At 47.1% G+C, this 22,203-nt stretch overlaps 1 protein-coding gene across 1 annotated transcript in view; it reads left to right on the top strand.

Annotated features, from left to right (window-relative positions):
* LOC133105497 (citron rho-interacting kinase-like) overlaps window positions 1-19,144 on the top strand; it is a 67,495-nt gene extending 48,351 nt beyond the window's left edge. Inside the window, exons 27-42 of the mRNA XM_061215634.1 lie at window positions 203-377; window positions 798-889; window positions 1,041-1,145; window positions 1,249-1,418; window positions 2,501-2,545; window positions 4,968-5,048; window positions 6,811-6,946; window positions 7,135-7,274; window positions 7,459-7,551; window positions 8,278-8,386; window positions 9,798-9,926; window positions 10,439-10,519; window positions 10,669-10,747; window positions 12,235-12,405; window positions 16,463-16,787; window positions 17,395-19,144. Coding sequence (XP_061071618.1) covers window positions 203-377; window positions 798-889; window positions 1,041-1,145; window positions 1,249-1,418; window positions 2,501-2,545; window positions 4,968-5,048; window positions 6,811-6,946; window positions 7,135-7,274; window positions 7,459-7,551; window positions 8,278-8,386; window positions 9,798-9,926; window positions 10,439-10,519; window positions 10,669-10,747; window positions 12,235-12,405; window positions 16,463-16,787; window positions 17,395-17,418 — 1,955 coding nt within the window. The 3' untranslated portion in view covers window positions 17,419-19,144. The remainder of the gene's footprint in view (window positions 1-202; window positions 378-797; window positions 890-1,040; window positions 1,146-1,248; window positions 1,419-2,500; window positions 2,546-4,967; window positions 5,049-6,810; window positions 6,947-7,134; window positions 7,275-7,458; window positions 7,552-8,277; window positions 8,387-9,797; window positions 9,927-10,438; window positions 10,520-10,668; window positions 10,748-12,234; window positions 12,406-16,462; window positions 16,788-17,394) is intronic.
* Window positions 19,145-22,203: the final 3,059 nt, after the last annotated feature.

Here is a 22,203-nt window from a genome sequence, read left to right as displayed (position 1 = left end):
GGTGAATGAGAAGCATCAATTGTACAGTGCATTTGGATAGAGGCGCTATATGAATGGCACCCATTAACCATTAACCATTACTGCTGGTATTGTTGACGAGATTAATTCCTTTTTCTCAGAGCCTTCATGAGAAATCCCACTGGAGGTGCTCAGCTCATCTCTCTTTCTCCCTCTCCTCTCTTTCTCTCTTCTTCCCCTTTAGAGTGTCACGCTTTGTGCCACCCAAAATGCTCCCCCTGTCTCCCCTCGACCTGCGGCCTGCCTGCAGAGTTCTCTTTTGGAGAAGGGCTGTCCCGAGACAAGCCCAGCTCCCCCTCCCAGCATCCCAAAGAGGCCAGCGGGCACATCAGGCTGGAGGGCTGGATGAAGCAGCCCAGGTGGGTCAGGGCGCTGGATGTGGCCAGGGTTCGTGGAGAGCAGGGGTGGGCAATTCCGGTCCTGGAGGGCCGGTGTGTATGCAGGTTTTTGTTTCCACCGATTACCCTGGCTAAATGAGCTCATTGGCTGAATGCACCAACACTGGTTCACTCAGAGATTAGATCACAGTAAAACGGGGGACACAAGAGCAGTCTTCAGCTGTCATTCATGCCCATCAAGTAATGTACTGTAGCTAAAATGGCATAAGATGCTAATTATGTAATTACGGCCAGAAGTTGGTATGAAATCCAGAAATGGATACGGCCCTGTTTGCCCTCCTCTGGTGTAGAGGTAAGAGTACGGCAGAGGGTGGGACTAGGGAGGAGGGACCTGTGTACTATATTGTGACAGACTGTATGTGTCCTAATTCTCTCTCGTAGGCATGGGAAACGAGGCCAGCAGGGATGGGAGAGAAAGTATGTGGTTCTGGACGGGACCAAGGTGTCCATTTACGAGACGGAGCCCAGAGAAGGTTCAGACATTCAGCGACTCATTTTGTACTGTTGAAAAGTATTATGATTGGTCATCACGCAGTTCTGAGTTGATGGCTGTTGATTGGTGTATTGTTTTTCTGTCAGAGGGCCCGTGTACCGCAGCAGTGTGACAGTAGCTCTGTGTTTCAGACTCGCCCAGGCCTCAGGAGGAGATCGAGCTGTGCCCGTCCGACGGGGAGGTGACCGTGCATGGCGCGGTCGGGGCGTCCGAGCTCATCAACACCGCCAAGTCAGGTGGGCCCCTTCCCGCCCTCCCCCCCCCGCCCCCCAAATCGCTGTGTTCACATGCGAGGTCCCCGCTCCTCACACTCTCTCCGGGGTCTGTTCCCCGCTGCAGACATCCCCTACGTGCTGAAGCTGGAGACGCACGCCCACGCTGCGTACTGGTCGGGCCAGGCCCTGTACTTCATGGCCCCCAGTTTCCCGGATAAGCAGCGCTGGGTTGCCGTGCTGGAGTCCGTGGTCGCCGGCGGGCGGGGCTCGCGAGAGAAGGCGGAGTCAGACGCAGTGAGTGGAGCGCTAGACCCCGTGTGCTGAGGGGCGCCCCGGGGCGGCCTGTAGCGTAGCGGTTATGGTGCATGACCGGGACCCGCGAGGTCGCTGGTTCGACCCCCGGTGTAGCCATGCTAAGATCCGCAAAAGCTGTTGGGCCCTCGAGCAAGGTCCTTAACACCGCATTGCTCCAGGGGCAGTGACGAGAATTTCTTTGACCTGTGTGAAATGCTGTGACATAATACATTCCTTAATTATTTCTCTTTATCCCTATTTTTATGTGGTTGCTTTTTTTTTTTCTTGTTTAAACATTTGGGTTTTTCTAAATCACAGGTTTCACAGTATTTAAGTCCCTGCTGTTATGGCAGCTAGAGGTGTCGTAATATTGCTAAAAATGTAGCATTCGATTTTTACCAAGGCATTGATTTGTCACATTTGACAATATTATTTTTGGAGTACAATTATCCTTAACCCTTTAAAGGGATTTCACTTTGGCATAAGACAAATAATTTTGTGGAGCTTATCCTGTTTTATTTATAGAGTGAATGCTAGCAACACCAGCTGTCCCTGCTGACCGTTACATATATAGTTTTTAAAAAATAATGTTTTTTGTTGCCTCTTCAATGTGGTGAAAGTAACTGTTTGAACAGTGTATTTTCATTATTTTAACATATCACCTCTTCTTTGATCCCTGGGTTTAGGTTTCCATTTTATGTTCTGTACCGTACATGTGACGTCACCTTTCTGTGAAACCATGAACCACCATTCTATCATTCATTATTATGCTTTGGGTTTTATGTGTTTGTGTTTTTTTGTTTTTTTGGGGGTTTTTTTCAGAAAAGAACTGACTTTCACACATAGTGTCCTAGTGTCTACCCTGTTATAGCAGAGAGGACAATTGTCTGTCCTGGTGAACAGCTGTGTGTCTGGCTGTTGGTAATAGTCTCTCTCTCTCCCTCTCTCCTCTCCTCCTCTGTCTCCTCCTCTCTGCGCTTCTCCATGCTCTCTCTCACTCTGTGTTTCCACTGGGGCCTTTATTTCGGGGTGGGTTCGACCCTCCGCTCTCCCATATTGGGTGTGCTGTGCTCATACTGTAGGCTGCCGTCTCCAAAAGGCAGAAGACTCTGTCCCCTCTCGTCCAGGTAATGAGGCTGTCTGCTGCCCCTCCCACCCCCACCCCCACCCCCCGTCACCATGGCAACGACCGGGCTGCTGCCCGCCCACGGAAAAAAAGCATGCTTACCAATGCATGTGCTCACATACAGTATTACACCATTGTGGGGTGCAAAAATCTGGGCAACCCCTGGTTTAAATTGCTTGTTACACTCTGTGTGTGATCGAAACCTGAACTCTAAATGGTACAGAGTTAAACATGAGACCTTTCTGCACATTTTAAAGCGAGATTGCTTCTTATTTTCATTTTTTTACTGTTTATACTTTTTTTTTTTTTTTACTTTTTTTAAGTAAAAGGGCCCAATGCAAAAGTTTGGGAACTCTTTTGGATTATTCTTTTTAAAAAGATGATTACTAAGGCCCAGACCCTGTTGATTTACTTGTCAGGGCATCAATGAGTCAGGTGAGTATAATTCCAGGGCTGAACTTTTTATTCGGAAGTAAAATAAATGGAAGAATGGAACAGTTGAAGTCAAGGCAAGCTCTGGAAGACCAAGAAAGATTTCAGATAGAATGGCCCGAGACCTGGTGAGAAATGCTCAGAAATGCACATCACTGCAAGGAGCTGCAAAAAAGAGTCGCAAACACAGGTCTAGCTGCTCACAGGACAACAATACAACATGCTTTAAACAACAAAGACCCACATGGCAGAATTTCCAGGAAAAACAACCTCAACACAAAAGTAAGCATCTGAAGTATGCAAAAGAAAACATTGAGAAGCCTGAAGCCTTTTGGAACAATGTGCTTTGGACTGATGAAAACATTTTTGGCCACCACCAAAGAATATATGTTTGGTGATTAAAGGGTGAAGCCTTCGTAGAGAAGAACACCTTGCCAACTGTGAAGCATGGAGGTGGATCCATTATGCTTTGGGGTTGTGTGGCAGCTGGTGGGCACAGGAAATATTGTGTGAGTGGAATGAAGAATGGATTCCACCAAATATCAAGAAATTGTGGAGGGTAATGTTCAAAGGTCAGTCCAGACATTGAAGTTAAAGAGAGGTGAGTATTCCGTAAAGACAATGATACCTCAAAATCAACCTTGAAGTACCTCCAGGAAAGACGGATGAAGGTTTTGGAATGGCCACCACAGTCCCCAGACTTGAGTATTTTGGGAAAATCTGTGGAGAGATCTCAAACATGCCATGCATGCAGTATTTCTGAGCTGGAGGTGTACTGGCAGGAAGAGTGGGGGAAAATGCCAAAAGCAAGAATTGAAAGACTCTTAGCTGGCTACAGAAAGCATTTACAAGCTGTTATAGTTGCCTGAGGAGGAGTTACAAAGTACTTACTGACAAGGTTCCCAAACTTTTGCACAGAGCCTTATTCCTTTTTTTATTATTTTGAAACTGTAAAAAATGTAAATAAAAAGTAATCTTGCTTTAAAATTTGTCATTTAATGTTGTACCATTTAGAGGTCAGGTTCGCTCATGTTCACTTGGATATTAATTGTAAAAGGCTTTTTGACCAGGGGTGCCAACATTTTTGCACACTACTGTATATGCACATACACAGACACACACATTCAAATTCATACACACATACATGTTGGTGCATACATACAAATACAAACGTATATACCGTGTATACACCTGCGCACACTCACACGGACACACATCATTGCATTACCATCCCCGTCACGTGCATGATCCCTGAACATCATTCGTCCATGCGGTACACTGCCCCACTCCGCATTGCAGCTGCAGATCCTGGCCCCCCCCCTAGGCAGCCTGTGCCCCCCCACCCCCTTCTCACCCCTGTTCAGCATCCCTCACCTCACCCTGTCACAGCTCTTGTGGGTGTGGTCTTCTGGTCCTTTGGTGATTGATGTCGATATCGATGTTGTTGTTGTCGTCCAGCTAGGCACCAGAGATGAGGCGTCTCCATGGAGACAAGGATTATACTCGCCATTTTAACTGATGTTCTAATGCTCTAAGGCTCCCCAGATCAAAGGTGTCCCTTAACCATTTCCAAGAGTTTGTAGTTGTTAGGGATGATGTCACGGTGCTGTCAGGATCGATGGAGGTTGGACCGGACTGCCGTTTGGTGCCGTTCAGGGTGTTCCTGGGTCAGGCTTTTCTGTACAATGAGAGTCTGTATCTTGCTGCGGTGAGGAGAGTGTACATCTGGATCCTTGACGATTACAAAGCTCCGACATTCTGAAGGATACGTGTGTGTAGGAACCTGTTACCACTGCAGAGCTGAAGCAGGGATTCAAACCTAGGACCTTCCAGCCATTCAGGAGTCCCTTGCTCATACACACTTTACAGAGCCTTCCCAGCATGCTTGGCTACCCTCCTGCCCTGTGCAGTGGGCAGGTTTTAGGAAAAGGGGTGAGACTTGTCTTTCTGGTGCCAAACCTGCCTCATTCGCCTCTCCTCCCACTTCACAGAAACTGCTGGGTAACTCACTGCTGAAACTGGAGGGAGAGGACCGGCTGGATATAAATTGCACTTTACCGCTAACAGACCAGGTAAAACTCAAACCTCACTGCTAACAGACCAGGTAAAACACAAACCTCACCGCTAACAGACCAGGTAAAACACAAACCTTACCGCTAACAGACCAGGTAAACCACAAACCTTACTGCTAACAGACCAGGTAAAACACAAACCTTACTGCTAACAGACCAGGTAAACCACAAACCTTACTGCTAAAAGACCAGGTAAACCACACGTCTTACCACTAACAGACCAGGGAAACTACACACCTTACCCCTAACAGACCAGGTAAAACACAAACCTTACTGCTAACAGACCAGGTAAAACACAAACCTTACTGCTAACAGACCAGGTAAAACACGCGTCTTACCACTAACAGACCAGGGAAACTACACACCTTACCACTAACAGACCAGGTAAAACACAAACCTTACTGCTAACAGGCCAGGTAAAACACAAACCTTACTGCTAACAGACCAGGTAAAACACAAACCTTACCGCTAAAAGACCAGGTAAACATTTCGCATTTAGATTTTAGTTATTGAGCAAATGATTTTAATCCAAAGTGACTTACAAGTTGCATACGTCCCTCAATAAGAGAAAAGCATCAAATCCATAAATGGCAAAATGCATATGTAGAGCAGTCTAGTAAAACAATAGTCATAGTAAGTGCAGATTTTCTGTGCAGTGTGACCACCTGGGGCTTTTAATGAGGGGACCACAAGGCGACCAGAGCTGGCAGACTGGAGTGGTCTTGCTGGGGAGTAGGGAGCAATTACAGTCTGGATGTAAGGTGGGGCAGTGCCCTTACCAGCTTGGAATGCAAACAGTCGTGCCTTGAAGCAGATGCATACAGCAATAGGCAGCCAGTGGAGGGTGATGGAGTAGTCCAGGTGAGAGAGGACAAGCGCCTGGACTAGGGTGGCTTTCTCCGTCAGGAGATGACCGATACGGCGTATATTGCAGAGGAAGAACCTGCAGGTTCTGGTAGTTCTGAGATTACCAAGGGTCACCCCAAGATTCTTGGCTGTCAGCGAGAGGTCGATTGTCGGAGAGGACTTAGCAGGGATGGAAGGAAGTTCAGTTTTGCCAAGGTGGTGGGAGGTCATCCATGCAGAGATGTCAGGCAAGCGGGCAGAGATCTCCTTGGTGACCGTAGTATCAGAAATAGTTGGGTGTTATTGGCATAACAGTGGTAAGAAAAGTCATGGGAAGCGATAACTGAACCAAGGGTTCATTCCAATCACTAATTTTCTTTTCCTTGCTCTTGACCTGGAGAAAAATAAAGGAAAGAGTCAATGGCATACAGAATGTATCGGAGGGGACCTAGAACTGAGCCCTGTGGGACACCAGTCCGCAGAGGGCATAGGTCAGAAAGTGAGCCCCCGCCCCCCATGTCATCTGGTAGGAACCATCAGAGAGGAAGTTAAACACACAATTGCAGATCCTGTGACACCCATCCCAGTCAGCATCGAGAGCCGAATCTCATGGTTGACTGTATCGAAGGCTGCCAACAGGTGGAGGAAGAGTAAACCACAGGCCTCACCTCTAATTAATTCACTCTTCTAAATTAATGGAACGTAATGTAACTTACCTAATTACAATAGCCTATATTGAAAGGGCATACATTCAGACATTCCCCTCTTTTTTCCTTCTCCCTTCCTCTTCCTCTTTCTCTCCCTCTCTTTCCCTATCTCTCCCTCTGTCCCTTTCCCTCTCCCTTTCTCTCCCTCTGCTCCCTCTCTCTCCCTCTCACCCTCTCTTTCTCTCTCTCTCTCTCTCTCTCTCTCTCAGATAGTACTGGTCGGTGCAGAGGAGGGTCTGTATGCCCTGAACGTGATAAAGAACTCTCTGCTGCATCTGCCGGGTCTGGGCTCAGTGTTCCAGATACAGATTCTGAAGGAGCACGGCTGCCTGCTCATGATCACCGGTCAGTCCCATGGTTTCAACCTGTCCTACGCAACCCCAGACTATGTATTCGGTTACTTTAGCTCGCTCTAGTCCAGCGTCTTTTTTATATACAGCAGTTCTAACCGTATTTGAACATCTGCTTGCATGTGTTTTTGTGAGCGTGTGTCCATCCTTGACTTGATTTGTGGCCTGCATTGAGTCCTCCAGGCGGAGAGAGGGCGCTGTGTATGATTGAGATTAAGAAAGTGAAGCAGTGTCTGGCCCAGTCTCACCTTCCGGCCCAGTCAGAGCTCTGTCCCTTCATCTTCGAGACCGTCAAGGGCTGCCACCTCTTCACTTCGGGCAAGGTGGGCTGCCTCGGCTTTTCACGCACAGCCAGAAAATCCCAATTTGTCTCGGAAAGTAAATGAACTTCCCATGGCACAAGCGTCTTTTGTAACATAATTCCTCAATTCCAGAGGGCATTTGTGAAAAATCCCCCCTGAAGAAGGTGCTCATTCATCCCCCTGTGGTCATGCACTCTCCCTGCAGATCGAGGGCGGGGCCTGTATCTGCGCCGCGCTGCACAATAAGATCACCGTCCTGCGCTACAATGACAGCCTCAACAAGTTCTGCATCAGAAAGGTCAGCCGCCGCTCCTCCCCTTCCTGCTGCTCTCCCCCGGTCCTTCACGGTTAAGCGATTTATCGTAACCGCGAGCTCATCTCACACCTCGCCTGAAGAGCTGTGACTCTGACTCTACATCTCCACCTCTCTGTAAAACGGTCCTGTAACTCCACCCTTCTGCTGTAACTCCACCCTTCTGCTGTGACTCTGCCCTTCTGCTGTAACTCCGCCCTTCTGCTGTGACTCTGCCCTTCTGCTGTGACTCCACCCTTCTGCTGTGACTCTGCCCTTCTGCTGTGACTCCACCCTTCTGCTGTGACTCCGCCCTTCTGCTGTGACTCTGCCCTTCTGCTGTGACTCCACCCTTCTGCTGTGACTCTGCCCTTCTGCTGTGACTCCACCCTTCTGCTGTGACTCTGCCCTTCTGCTGTGACTCCACCCTTCTGCTGTGACTCCGCCCTTCTGCTGTGACTCTGCCCTTCTGCTGTAACTCCACCCTTCTGCTGTGACTCTGCCCTTCTCTAAATGGTCCTGTACTGACTCCACCCTCTCCTAATGACCCGATGACTCCACCCCTCCCTTAGTGACCTGTCACTAAACCCCCCCTTCATGATCCTGCAACCCCAACCTCTGATAATGACCTGTGACTCCACCTCTGAAAATGACCCCGCCCCTGTTGTAATGACCTGTGACTCCGCCCATGCCCAGTTGACCGTTGATCGTGTGACTCCACCCCTCTCTCAGGAGATCGAAACGTCGGAGCCCTGCAGCTGTATCCACTTCACCGGGTACAGCATCATCATCGGCACCAACAAGTTCTACCAGATCGAGATGAAGCAGTACATTCTGGAAGGTAAGGTTGTGCAGTGACAGAGGGCGTAGTCATGGTGGGGCGTAGTCATGGTGAGGCGTAGTCATGGTGAGACGTAGTCATGGTGAGGGGTCGTCATGGTGAAATTTCCCTGTGTAGTTTTATCATGCAAAATGTCTGAGTAGAAAGTGCCAAGCTGTCTTGCTGAGTAGTGAAAGGCATTTTTCCTTGTCACATTTGTCATGTTCGATTTGATTCTCATCAATGGCTGGTTAATGATGAAGAAGCTACGCACATGCTTGTAGAAAGAAACCACAGCAAACCCAAGCCTGCACAGAGATAGAGGCCTTAGGAATCTCTACTGTGGGTGGAGCTGCTCCATGTTTTCAGTTAATGACGTGCAAACAAAAAAACAAGCAAATCACTGATAGCTGGCTGTGCTCTGCTGCCAGAACTTATTGTGGATCTCTTGTAATCGGATTAATCTGGTTCATTAATCCTGTTTAAAGATGTAAAAAGCTCAAATCAAATCCTCTGCTCTAAGCCTGAAGATATTAAGCATCTAAAGTATTTTCCTCATGACATTCCATACCTGAAATCAGGTTTACTGCCCTTTTTTTAAACCTTTCTAAAAAAAAAAAAATGCATTCTTATAGTGTACGTGGTGTCGAAAAGTGCTCTATAAATGTGTCCTGAAAAGATTTTGGTGTCACTTTAATAAAACTCTTTTGATATACGTATACTCATTACCCCTGCTGTGTTTCCCAGCGTCTTCTTGGCCTATTTTTACTCTTACAAGTTGAATGTCTTCTAGATCCTGATAGAGTTCAGTTAAATACTACTTGCCTCTTTCAGATTCAACACATAATAATTTTGCTCCTTCCATAAAATTACTCTGCCCAATTTTGAATGCTGCTGAAATCTGCTGAGTACAGTGGTTCCCAAACCTCTCCTTGGGTCTACCCCCTGACCGATCCAAGTGCAACAAATCAAAGTCTTAATTAGTTGTGTCAGGGTGTGCTTGAGGTGGAGCACATTAAATACCCAGATCTGGCTGGGGGTACTCAAGAAGAGGTTTGGGAACCACTGTTATTACAGTACATCACTGATCTTACTGTGGCTGCACTAGGGCTTAAACCACCAACCTTCCAGGTCCTAGTCAAGCACCACGGCCACTGCAGTACATCTCAAACCTTTTGCTAAACTGTCTCCCCCTGGTGTCCTGTCCTGTCCTGACCTTTATGTCTCTCTTTTACTCTCTATCCCTCCACTCCCTCCTCTTCCTCCCTCCCTCCATCTCTCTCTCTCTCCCCCTCTCCCTCTCTATCATCCTCTCCTTCCCTCTCCTTCCTCTTCCTCCCTCCCTCTCTCTCTCGCTCCCTCTCTCTCTGTCTCTCTCCCTCTTTCCCTTTCTCTCTCCCTCCCCCTCCCTCCCTCTCTCCCTCTCTCTCAGAGTTCCTGGATAAGGGTGATGTGACGCTGGCCTCGGCCGTCTTTGCGGCCGCCACTCACAGCTTCCCGATCTCCATCATGCAGGTCAACAGCGCCCCCCAGAAGGACGAATACATGCTGTGCTTCCACGGTCAGCCCCCGCCCCTCCGCCCCTCCACCCTCACGCACGCTACGCTACGCTAGCTCCCCCAGTGTCTGAGTCTGTGCCTCACCTGTATTCCTGTTTCCTTGGAGAGAACTACCAGGCCAACTGTAAAGCACTATTGTGGAAATATGCTCGTTTGCCGTTACACAAAAACGGGGCCTTGATTAATTGATTAATAAGCAGACTTTCGGTCGTAGCCATATGCTCAGGAGTTTTCGTCGTATGAATATTCATGAACAGCTGTGCCTAAAGGGCAGAACATGCACTGGCCAGCAGTACTGTAGTTGGCCATGCCCTTTCACAAATATTCATTACATTCGTCATATTGGTATGTCTCAGCCTCAGTGATGCAGACAGTTGTAATGAACAGAGAGTCGACCATCTGGTCTGTGTGTAGGATGTGCGTCACGCTGTGCTGATTATAGTAAGAGCCGGACCTGATTGGATGTGTAGTGAAATTGAACTGTAGGTTTCGCTGTGTGTCCCCCGGGGGTCAGAGTTCGGCCTGTTTGTGGACGCGTACGGACGCAGGAGTCGCAGCGAGGACATTAAATGGAGTCGCCTGCCTCTGTCTTTTGGTAAGAAACGAAGACCCTCGCTCTTTCCTGCTCTCTCTTGCTCTCCAGTTCTCTCTGTCTCTCTCTTGTGCTCTCTCTCTCTTGAGTTTAATGGTGCAGTAGTACAGCGGTCGTGGTATGACGGTTAACTGTCCTCTCTCCCCCTGCAGCCTACAGAGAGCCTTACCTCTTTGTGACGTACTTCAACTCTCTGGACATCATAGAGATCCAGCCGCACGGTGCTCTGGGGTAAGGAAGGGGGAAGCGCTCCTCGCAAGTGGGAGGGAGGGAGGGGCGGCGTAGTGATTGACACGGGGCAGCGGCACAGCTGACTGGCCCGCGATTGGAGGGGCCTGCAAACTGTCACCGCTAGCTCCGTCGCCATGGCAACGCGCTGAGCCATCCTCCCGGGCGACGGCTCGCGTCCGCACCAGAGTCGCGTGCGTGGCCGAGTCTTGCCACCTCCGGTTGCCATGGTGACGAGGGGCGGGGGGGAGAAAATAAATAAAATAAAATATGGCCAGGGTTCCGAAAAGCTGCGGAATTGAAATTCAGATGGGTGCGCGCCTTCTCTCCCCAGCCTGAGAGGCCTCAGGAACGCGGCGCCTACGCCCGCACAGGCTAACGATGCTACTGCAGCCGCTGCCAGTTCTCATTTACCCAGTCAACGCTCACGCTAACGCTCATACAGAGGGGCGAGATTAGCATCGGTGTCACAGTGAAGACATGCCTTAAAGAGGATTTGGGAAGGTTGTCTGACCACGACAGACAGTGTTGTTGTTTCATAGTTTCATAGTTTTTCTGAAGTAGCTGAACTCAAAGGTGGGAGAAGCTGTCATAGAGAAATGTGGGATTTTATCCAAGAATTCAGTGACTTCTTTGGGCTCATTCATTCCAATCTCGTATTTTATCCATCCTTGGGATCTGTCCAACTGTCCTTGCATCTCTCCCTTGTGTCCTCCTTTGAGCTCAGGAGTGCGGAAAAGGCTTGAGGAAAACAAGGCAAAGAGTGAAAATAAGTGATTAGAACGAGCCCCTAGTGTTTATGGTTGTGATGCAAAGAGTCATACAGCTGAGCATATTGGTGAACACACTGTTTTCTTCTAAAGTGTTGCTGTTGTTCTTCATCTTCATCTTCTTCTTCCTCTTCCTTTTCTCCCTTCTCCTCCATCTTTCTCCTCTTCCTTCTTCTCCTTTTTCTCCTCCTTACTGGAGGTTGGCAAGCGACGTGTGAGAATTTGTGGCCATGTTAGGTGCTTTGTTAGATGCTGTGTCAGATGCTAAGTTAGAGGCTGTGTTAGATGCTGTGTTAGAGGCTGTGTTAGATGCTGAGTTAGATGCTGAGTTAGAGGCTGAGTTAGATGCTGAGTTAGATGCTGAGTTAGATGCTGTGTTAGATGTTGAGTTAGATGCTGTGTTAGATGCTGAGTTAGATGCTGGTGTGATGCTGGTGTGATGCTGTGTCAGATGCTGTGTCAGATGCTGTGTCAGATGCTGAGTTAGATGTTGAGTTAGATGCTGAGTTAGATGCTGAGTTAGATGCTGAGTTAGATGCTGAGTTAGATGCTGAGTTAGATGCTGTGTTAGATGCTGAGTTAGATGTTGAGTTAGATGTTGAGTTAGATGCTGAGTTAGATGCTGAGTTAGATGCTGTTTTAGATGTTGAGTTAGATGCTGTGTCAGATGCCATGCTGCTGACCCTCTCCTTCTCTCCCGGCTCCCCCGTGGTCCTCCAGGCCGCCAGCCCACATCCACCTGGACGTCCCCAACCCACGCTACCTGGGCCCGGCTATCTCCTCGGGCGCGGTCTACCTGGCCTCCTCCTACCAGAACAAACTGCGGGTCATCTGCTGCAAGGGCAACCTGGTCCGAGAGTCTGAGCTACACAGAACCTCCTCGGGGAGGAGGTGAGAGAGAGCGCCCCCACCTGGACACACACCTGTCTGTCTGTCGCCATTGTCTCATCTCCACCTGCTCCTGCTCTCCTCTGTTCTCCATCGCCTCATGTCCAAGGGCTCTACAGTGCTCCCATTTTAGGAGCATTTGCTAACTGGGCACCACTACTGATTGAGATGCATTTGTATGTTGCTAGATCTTTCAACTTAGGAGTGTATGTGCTCCTTGGAAAAAATGTTAGTGTAGAGCCCTGCTTTCTCTGTCACCCTCTCTCTTGCACTCCTTACACGTTCCTGTCCTTTAACCACTCCTGTCTTCCTCTCTCAATTTTGTAGGCTGTGGTGAGTGTGGTGTGGAGGTCTGCATGGGGTTAGAAATAACGACAGAGCCAGTTTAAGCTCGACGTCTTTGGGGCCCGACCCATACCAGCCCAACCTGAACCCCATAGAGCCCGATCACCAAAGTCAAGAACAGTAACAGTCAGTACAGTAAACACCAAGCAGCAGTTAACTTTGATTGACAACAATGGCAAAGCAAAGCTTGTAGTTTTTGTAGTGCAACAAAATTGACATATTTGAGCTTTCACGCTTTTTTAAACATGTTTTTTCCTTGTGTTAAACGTAACATTAATATGTCTGTCCCCTGCCCCTCCCCAACAAACCGCACAGGAGTGCCTTCCTTGTTTCTTCAGTATGTGCTGGAATCATTTATATTTTAATGTTTGCAGTAAGCAGAACACACACGCTAGCTAGCTTTAGGACTGTTTTTCCTTCTGCTAAACATGATAGCAATGAGATTGTTACTCGTGTGCTCTAAAACATCTTATAATTTGCTAGTCAAGCATAACAGTGCACTCCAGAAACTGGAAGCTTTGCACCATTGTTGTCATTGTTAACAGCTGACGGAAGTGTTGCTATGCTACTAAACTTGGCAGCGGCTGTGTGAATAATGTCTATAGAGCCTTACCTGATCTGACCCAACGTCACAGAGCTAAAAAATAGGCCCAACAAAATGGCGGTATACATTGTGTCCCATTGCGCTTGGGTTGGGATGCAGACCTCTGGTGTGGTGGGGTTGTGGTCTGATTTAATTCAGAGCATAGCTTTCTGTGCTGCCACGGCTGTCCTTCAAACTTCAGGGGTGTGTTACACACACAGTTACACACAGGAGTAGGGTTGATACATGCAGGAATGGGGAGTGATCAGGGGTGTTACACATGGGATCAGGGGTGTTACACATGGGATCAGGGGTGTTACACATTGGATCAGGGGTGTTACACATAGGATCAGGGGTGTTACACATTGGAGCAGGGGTGTTACACATTGGACCTGGGGTGTTACACATTGGATCAGGGGTGTTACGCATAGGATCAGGAGTGTTGCACATTGGATATACACATGGGTGTGGTGAGATCATAGAACAGTTCTGTGGGTGTGATCACTGGGTAAGGCACAGGCACGGTGTTTCCTCAGAGAGCATTTTAGACGTCGCAGACATTCGGAGGGTTTAATGATCTGTTTGTCCTTTGCAGGAAGAGGAACACATTTTTCATTTGTCATAATCCCTGCTGAGGTGGGTGTGGAGAGTGTGAGGAGTGGCAGCTTTTTATCGGGCTTGTGCTGATTGTGTTTGGTATGAAATAAATAAAGTTGTGTTAATCTGTCCCGACTCCTCTTTAGAAAATAGCTGTGAATCTCATGGTCCCTACGGCACCACCTGCTGTTTGACTGGCAGTGTGAACTTAAGCTAGAACACAGTGTTAGCTCTGTACACTGCTAGGATGGAGAAGGGTACATTTTGTACGATACACACAATGACACTAAAAATGGGTAGAATATATGTTACTATTAAGTCACTCGTTTTAACTAATCCTTGTGTTTTATTGTGAAGAGTAGAACCTCTTCTTTTGCTTCAAACAATTTGGCGATTGACAGCTAAACATAGCTCCACACATTTTTGGTGTCGCAATACCTCACTCTCCTATTGCTAGATACAGCTGTTGGATTTTGTGGGTGTGTTCATGTTTATATTCTAAAAACTGGGCCTTGACCTGAACAGCTTGTATGTGGATTGGAGCATCATGTCTTTGGCATTAAAGCAGAGTAGAACCTGAAAACATGTAGTCTGACACAATTTTCTGTCTACTTTCAGATTATATAACAGCACCACATGGTGTATGACTAAAACTAGGAGATATTTTGGACAGTCACAAGGAAAATTAAGTCAAGTAGATAATTCATTAAAAAACTCAAAATTCAAAAATTATACAATGCCAAAGTTGGGTCCGGCCAGAGAAAAAGTGTTGCATATCCTACCAAGTAGCTATTGGGTGGAAAGTTTCCTATCAAAATTTCCTATCAAAACTTTTTGTCATTCAATGATAGGCCTTTATATGTACAAAAGATTTAGTTGTTACTGCTATGTCTTGGCATGTTTTGATCGTTTCAAAGAGAACCTTAATTCACAATGAAACATATTTTAATGCAGAATTCACAATGAAAGATATTTTAATGCAGAATCCACAATGAAACATATGAATGCAGGGCTGCTCAACTCCAGGTCTTGAGAGCCTAATATTTGTTCCAACCATGTACAACCCCTCCTGATTTCACTAATTATAGTGATTCATTATGCATATAAGAACATTTACTCAAAGTTTGAGCAAAACTGGAGTGGTCAGCCCCCACACTAATGACCCTTTGTTAGTACAAGGTGTAAGGAATGCTAGTAAAGGTGTTACAGTATATAGCTCTTATGTAGGGGCCTGCATACTATAGGCAGTAAATGGCTGGAATTTATATAGCGCCTTTATCCAGAGCGCTGTACGATTGATGCTTTTCATTCACCCATTCATACACACACCAACGGCGATTGGCGGCCACGTAAGGCACCGACCATCTCATCAGGAGCAATTGGGGGGTTAGGTGTCTTGCTCAAGGACACTTCGACACACCCAGGGTGGGGAATCAAACCGGCAGCCCTACGACTGCCAGACGACGAAGCCAGTGTTGCCTGAATATGTCACTACTATGAGTGTGAGAAAAGCAGGCGTGCTGCACTTCCTTTAGTTCTGATGATCCATGTCACCCTTCAGCCATCGTCTGTCCCTCTCTCTCATGTGAAGATGAGTGGCAGTGTATTAGAACTAAAGGGTTAGAGAAAATTTCATTTAAAAGAGAGGAGATCAAACTCTCTAGCTGATAATAAGGGTAAAGTAGGGTGTTGAATCATGAATGCAGACCTCGCTGTTGAGTGGAACAACAGGAAATGTGTGTGTATATATACACTCTGTGAGAACAAAGGCCTGCACGCTTTGGATAGAGTCATGAAAATTGGTGATGGTCAGCACATTTCTCCACCCATTGGGGGCATGAAGAAGCATCAGACGCACACACACACACACACACACACACACACACACACACATCAAAGCACCTTCCTCAGGGCATTGAAAATTCTTTGGTCTTATTCAGATAAATGATAGATATTTCATGAGTGTTTGTTTGAATTGAATCATATTGCATTCCAGGAGTTTCGCTCGACGGCTTATTCCCTGATAAGCCCCGGGGTTTTCTCTTTTCTTTCCTTTACCTCGGTAAAGAAAATGAAACTTTGCCCGGCGCCTTGCTGCAGCGGTAGAATACGCTTTAATAGAGTGAATTCAGGTAATTTGGGACACTTCACTTTCTTTATTAAGTCTGGTCGTGAGGGCAGACTCAGAAACTATGAATTCACAAAAAGGTTCACCCTCCGTCTCACTCTGTATGGCTGGCATTTATATAGCACCTTTATCCAAAGCGCTGTGCAATTGATGCTTCTCATTCACCCATTCAAACACACACTCACACACCAACAGCAATTGGCTGCCATGCAAGGCACCAACCAGCTCGTCAGGAGCGTTTAGGGGTTATGCGTCTTGCTCAGGGACACTTCGACACTGCCCGGGTGGGGATCGAACCGGCAGCCCTCCGACTGCCAGACAACTGCTCTTACCGCCTGAGCCAATGGCAGCCCTTAAAGTTGTGCAAACTCCCTGACCTCCCCCCCCCCTTGTGCCGGTCTCCGTAGCAGCCCCACCAAACGGGGCCCGCCCAGCTACACGGAGCACATCTCCAAGCGGCTGGCCTCCAGCCCCGGCTCCCAGGACAGCGGGCTGCACCGGGACCCCAGCACTCCGCACCGCTACCGCGAGGGTCGCACCGAGTTCCGCCGGGACAAGTCCCCCGCGCGGCCCCTGGACCGCGACAAGTCCCCCGCTCGCCCGCTGGAGCACGACAAGTCCCCCGGCCGGGGGCTGGAGGGCCGCAGGGACCGGTCCCCCGGCAGGATCTTCGAGGACCGACCCCGTCTGCACACGGGATCCGTCCGCACGCCGCTCACGCCCGTCAACAAGGTGGGGGGCGAGTGGGAGCCTGGGTGAGAGTGCGGGACTGCACCCGTAAAGGGTACAAGAACGGGCGTGTCAAACTCCAGTCCTGGAGGACCGCAGTGTGATTCAGCACAAGAGATACATTTCAAAGTCTTTCATTGGCTAAAGAGTCCACACACCTTGTTCTCAAGGCCTTAATTGGCTGCTAATTGAAAGGAAACCACAAATACCTGCAGGCACTGTGGCCCTCCAGGACTGGAGTTTGACACCTGTGACATACAGGCAGGCAGCTAAGAAAAGATTTCCTTTTTTATAAAGGTTTCCACTGGCATCCTGCATCTTTCCAGCAAGCTAACATAGACTAGTAGTACACTGTCGAAATGTGGAATTATGGGATTTTAACTTCATTGCCAATTGAATTAATAAAACCCTTCTATTAAAATGTATTAACAAATATATTTTGCTGCTACAATTTGCCTACTGTAGGAATTTGGAATTGTGAAACTAAATGAATCCTGCATATTGCTAATTCCTACTGCCAGTTGAGTTGTTAATGTCCGTCTTGTCACCCAATGCGTCTCTCTCAATCACTGTCTGCATTCTCCCTCCCTCCCTCTGTCCCTCCCTGCAGGTGTGGGATCAATCGTCTGTCTGACTGTGACAAGTCCATCACCTCATCCAATCAGTGGAGCGATTCATACCTCTGGTCCCACCCCTAGTCTGACAGAACTTCACTCCTCTGGTCCTGCAAGGGTTGCTCTTTGAGCAGGGTGGGTCAGAGGTCAGATTAATATGGGGCCTCATTTTAGGAGCCCAGCAGAAGTGCCTGTTAAAAAAATGTCATTGTCAGTAGCAGCAGCAGTGTCTGGCTGAGTGCACATTTATATACAGAGTTCAGAGTGGTACTCTGCCAGCAGCCTTATAATGGTGGAAATCGCACAATCAGCTATGATTGAAGCTTAGCAGGGAGGCACTCGGCTAGGGCTACTGTTAGCCTTAGCGTTAGCACTTGGATCGAAGAAGTCCTTGGAAAACCAAGTTGCTGTAGGAAGTGTTGTGGCCAGTAGGAAGCAGTCTTCCCTTTGGACCAAGTGAAATGTAATCTAGTGATGGGGAGACTGGGCTCTTGGAGATGGCGTTTCATATAAGGGATTATACGATCATCTTGGGTCACTGCGGTCATTCGATACCCCGTAGCAGTTGGGGGTTTCCACTGTGTTTTGGTCAAATTCCCAACACAGCTCTCACCAGTCAACCCCGAGTTTAAACGATCTCTAACATCCAGCATTAGCCAGAGCATTCTGCCATTAATTGGCTGGTGCATATCACACATTATGGGGCCTTATCTAGACACAATAAGATCCGCACAGCCGTTGGGCCCTAGAGCAAGGCCCTTAACCCTGCATTGCTCCAGGGGAGGATTGTCTCCTGCTTAGTCTAATCAACTGTATGTCGCTCTGATAAGAGTGTCTGCCAAATGCCAATAATGTAATGTAATGTAGCTGTGCCTACACAAGTGACAGTCGTTTCCCCATCCACACTAAACTGTAAGCACTTTGAAATACCAAAAGGAAATATAAATAAATAAATAAAATAATAATACAATTAAATCCATTCTTATAATTATAATAATAATAATAATAATAATATTAATAATACATCTGTGCTGTGATTGGTAAGCTGCCCCCAGCTGTGTCTGCTGTGATTGGTGGATGGAGATGAGTGCACACTTCCTTGTAGGCTCCTAAAGAGAGGATCATGTGACCGTCTGACCCCTCCCCGTAGACCGCAGCCCTTCAGCGCACCAGCGGAGCTCGGCCGCGTCCACGCCGGGGAACCGGTAACCGCCCTGTTACCGATGCATCGCGCTGTGCATCCTCACTGTGCTCACACACACCCGACCTCCACCCTGCCAGCTGCAGTGTGGTCCAGTTATGCAGTTTTAGCAGGCAGAATTTGGATGACACGCTTTAGCGGGACTGTAGGGTGTAGTCCTGGTTTCACGACACCCCTGGCCAACAGACGGGAAGGTCCCTGCTCCCGCCTCTGAGAAATGAACCCGATTGGGTATGTTGTGGTTTCAGGGGAAATTCAAAGGGGCTGCAGCAGCAGAAGACCATACCAGGGTCCATGCCTGTAAGATAAGCCCAGGAAGATGAGGCTACAGTGGGAACGTGATCGCCAAATCTGAGCGATTAAAAAAAAAAGTTCCCTGGTCTTACGAATCTCAATTTCTTGAGATGCAGATGGTTGGGTCAGAGGTTGGTGTAAACAGAATGAATCCATAGATCCGTCCTGCCTTGTGTCAGTGGTGCAGGCTGGTGGTGGTGGTCGTGTAATGGTGCAGGCTGGTGGTGGTGTAATGGTACAGGCTGGTGGTGGTGGTGGTGGTGTAATGGTGCAGGCTGGTGGTGGTGTAATGGTACAGGCTGGTGGTGGTGGTGTAATGGTGCAGGCTGGTGGTGGTGGTGTAATGGTGCAGGCTGGTGGTGGTGCTGGTGTAATGGTGCAGGCTGGTGGTGGTGGTGTAATGGTGGGGAATGTTTTATTGGCACACAGTAGGCCCCTTAATACCAACATCGTTTGAATGCCACGGCACACCTAAGCATTGCTGCTGACCATGCGCATCCCTATGGCTAGTCTACCCTTTTGCAAATGGATAATGCACCATATCACAAAGCTCGTATCATCTCCAGCTGGATCCTTGAGCATGAGTGACTTTGGTTTACTCCAATGGCCACGGTTCCCTGATCTCAACACAACAGAGCGGGCGGAATGGCCGGTTAGCAGTATGAAAGTGTGGCCGAGGAATCTGCAGGAGAGATGTTGTCCAGGCAGCTTGGGCCAAAATTCATAAGGAATAATTACAGAGCCTTGTTGAACATCCAGGCTGTTCTGGAAGCAAAAGTGGGTCCTACCCAGTCCTCGATAGGCATACCGAACGGAGTGGCCAACATCCTAAGCTTTCCCCACCCCTGACCCCCCATAACCTAGCAAGGCTTCACTGGGGCCAGAGTGTTCAGCCAAACCTACGCAGCGCGGCTTCCCCTGATCGCCTCTGTAAATAGCTCGACTCTGGGTTTTGTAGAGATTAAATGGAGTATGAGGCTGCTGAACAGCCATGTCTATTTTTATTAAATAAGTGTTTCTAACATGTGAACTGAACGTTTGTTCCATTGAGACTCCCACGCCCCCTGAAGGAATGCTATTGTTATTCTCTCTGCAACTGCAGAGTCCAGCCACTCCACCGTATCATGCGTTTACATCACCCGGGCCAGGTGTCCGAACGGTTGGCCGCTAAAAACACGCGCTGCGTTTATGCTGCTTTCCTGTGAATCAAACCCGAGTTTTGCTAAGAGCTTGTGTGTTATATAACGTCCAAAATAGTCACTTCATTTCTCTGAGAGGTTTAACCAAAGGTGACGATATTGGTTTTCGGAAACGACGGCACGACAGAAGACTCAACAGCGCCCCCTGTAGCTTGCTGTGTTCCTGTCGCTTCAGTACAATCTGTGCAGCTCTCCACACCCTGGCCCTCATCTTTTTACCATCCGGGTGCTGATTTATAATATATCAGAGCAGCAGTACCGATCTAGGATCAGTTTTTCAATATCCATATGTAACCTCATCCATTGTGAGCTAAAATGCAGAACTGATTCAAGGTCAGGCCCTGTATTCATTATTCATTAAGTGTGCGAGTACTAGGGCTGATTTAGGACCAGTTTCTACCATTCATATAATACACTTATTAACTATAAGCTAAAGGATCAGCAAAATACTCCTCTGCAATGCCTTTTGAATATAGGCTTGGGACCTCATTTATAGAATTTGCTTGGATGTCATGCTAAATTTGAACTTACATTCAGATCTATTGTACTGTGACTAAGAATGATTTATATAATGTTTGTACATTTGAATAAAGATTTTTACTTCTGGCAAATGCATGCTTTACCGGAAAAAAAACCACAAGTGACCATGAAATTGTGTGACCGTGAACGAGCTCAATTGCTCTGCCCTGTGAATGCTTTCAGTTGGGTTTATATGCTGGTTTCCCACGTCTCCTTTGCCTGTATAAATTGTTTAGCAATTACATGGTGCAAGCCACAACTGAAAATGTCATGCAAGCATTATACCTGCATTCCAGCTGCCCAGGTGCAAGAGACGGTTTACACACATGGGCTGGGCCTTGCTTATCGCGAAGCACATTTACATGCCAAAGTTTTTATTTTATTTTATTTTTTAAATATACCGACATGAATTTAATCGTGCACACAATTTACAATCAAATATGTCTGTGAGTACGTGAACATTTTATAAATGAGGCCCTCGATCTTGAACCGGTTTTGCATTTGAGGTACAACGCACAAAATGATTTGGTTAAAACGTCATGGCCTAGTGAACAGCCGACATGCATTAAAAATGTTTACCTTCATACAAAAAAATAAAATAATCCCCATATCGGGGTCATATTTATTTTTCACAATGCTATTTTAATGTTTACTATGTTTATTTTCACCTTTTCCTATCTTTGCTGTAGTCACTGCTTATATATGATTAAAAAAACATGGTGATGTCAACTGCTATTTACTGTAGTTTTTCTGGATTCTTTTCTAAATGTTAAGATTGCATTAAACATGACTGAGCTACTCTCATGAATAACATGTCCATATTCTTTTTGTGGATGTTCTGTCATTTTGTTGAATTATATGCATGTTTTCATTCCCAACTGTAAAAAAAAAAGAAGAAAAAATCTGCCATTCCCTGGAAGTGTGTGCCCTAAAAGAGTAAAAATGCTCTAAATTAAATATACACATGGTCACCTGTGAGCCAGGACAGGTGGGATTCTACACAGCTTTTCTATCAAGTCAAAACAAATCAACTTTTAATTATCCTTCCATTTTGTTTATTTTTTTATTTTTTATTATTGTTCCAAAAACACAAAATACGTACATGCTAAGCAGCTGAGAGAATTTTGATGAACAATGTTTTTAAAATATAATTATTCAAGGGGGATAAATACATAAATATTAAAAGAAGCAACATTGCCACTGCAGTATTACGGACAGTGAGCAGATGCGTGCTCGCTGAGCACGGAGGCGTTTTCACAGTGCGGACTAGGAAGTGGGATTTTTAAAATTATTCTTCATTTTTGTGAATTATTCATTTTCACTATTTTTTTTCTTTTTCCCCATTTTCCCTATTTTCTTTTGAATTCTACTTTTCACACTGGTTGGCGTGGCAATGCCATAGATGCTCCTGTGGCCTGATTGGCTAGCGCCGGCCCGCGGTGGTTTCCACAGGAAGTCCAAGCGGTCAGTTATTAGGACACAATCCAGTCAGTCATATATTAAAATAATAGAGATTTTCTAAATGGCGGTGTGCTTTTCACCATGTCCAATAGGCAAATGTGGATAGTAGAAGGCTTTACATTTCCCAGACT

Source organism: Conger conger, chromosome 12 (genome assembly GCF_963514075.1).
Source record: "Conger conger chromosome 12, fConCon1.1, whole genome shotgun sequence".
NCBI classification, from domain to species: Eukaryota; Metazoa; Chordata; class Actinopteri; order Anguilliformes; family Congridae; genus Conger; species Conger conger.
This window is presented reverse-complemented; position numbering and strand designations above follow the sequence as displayed.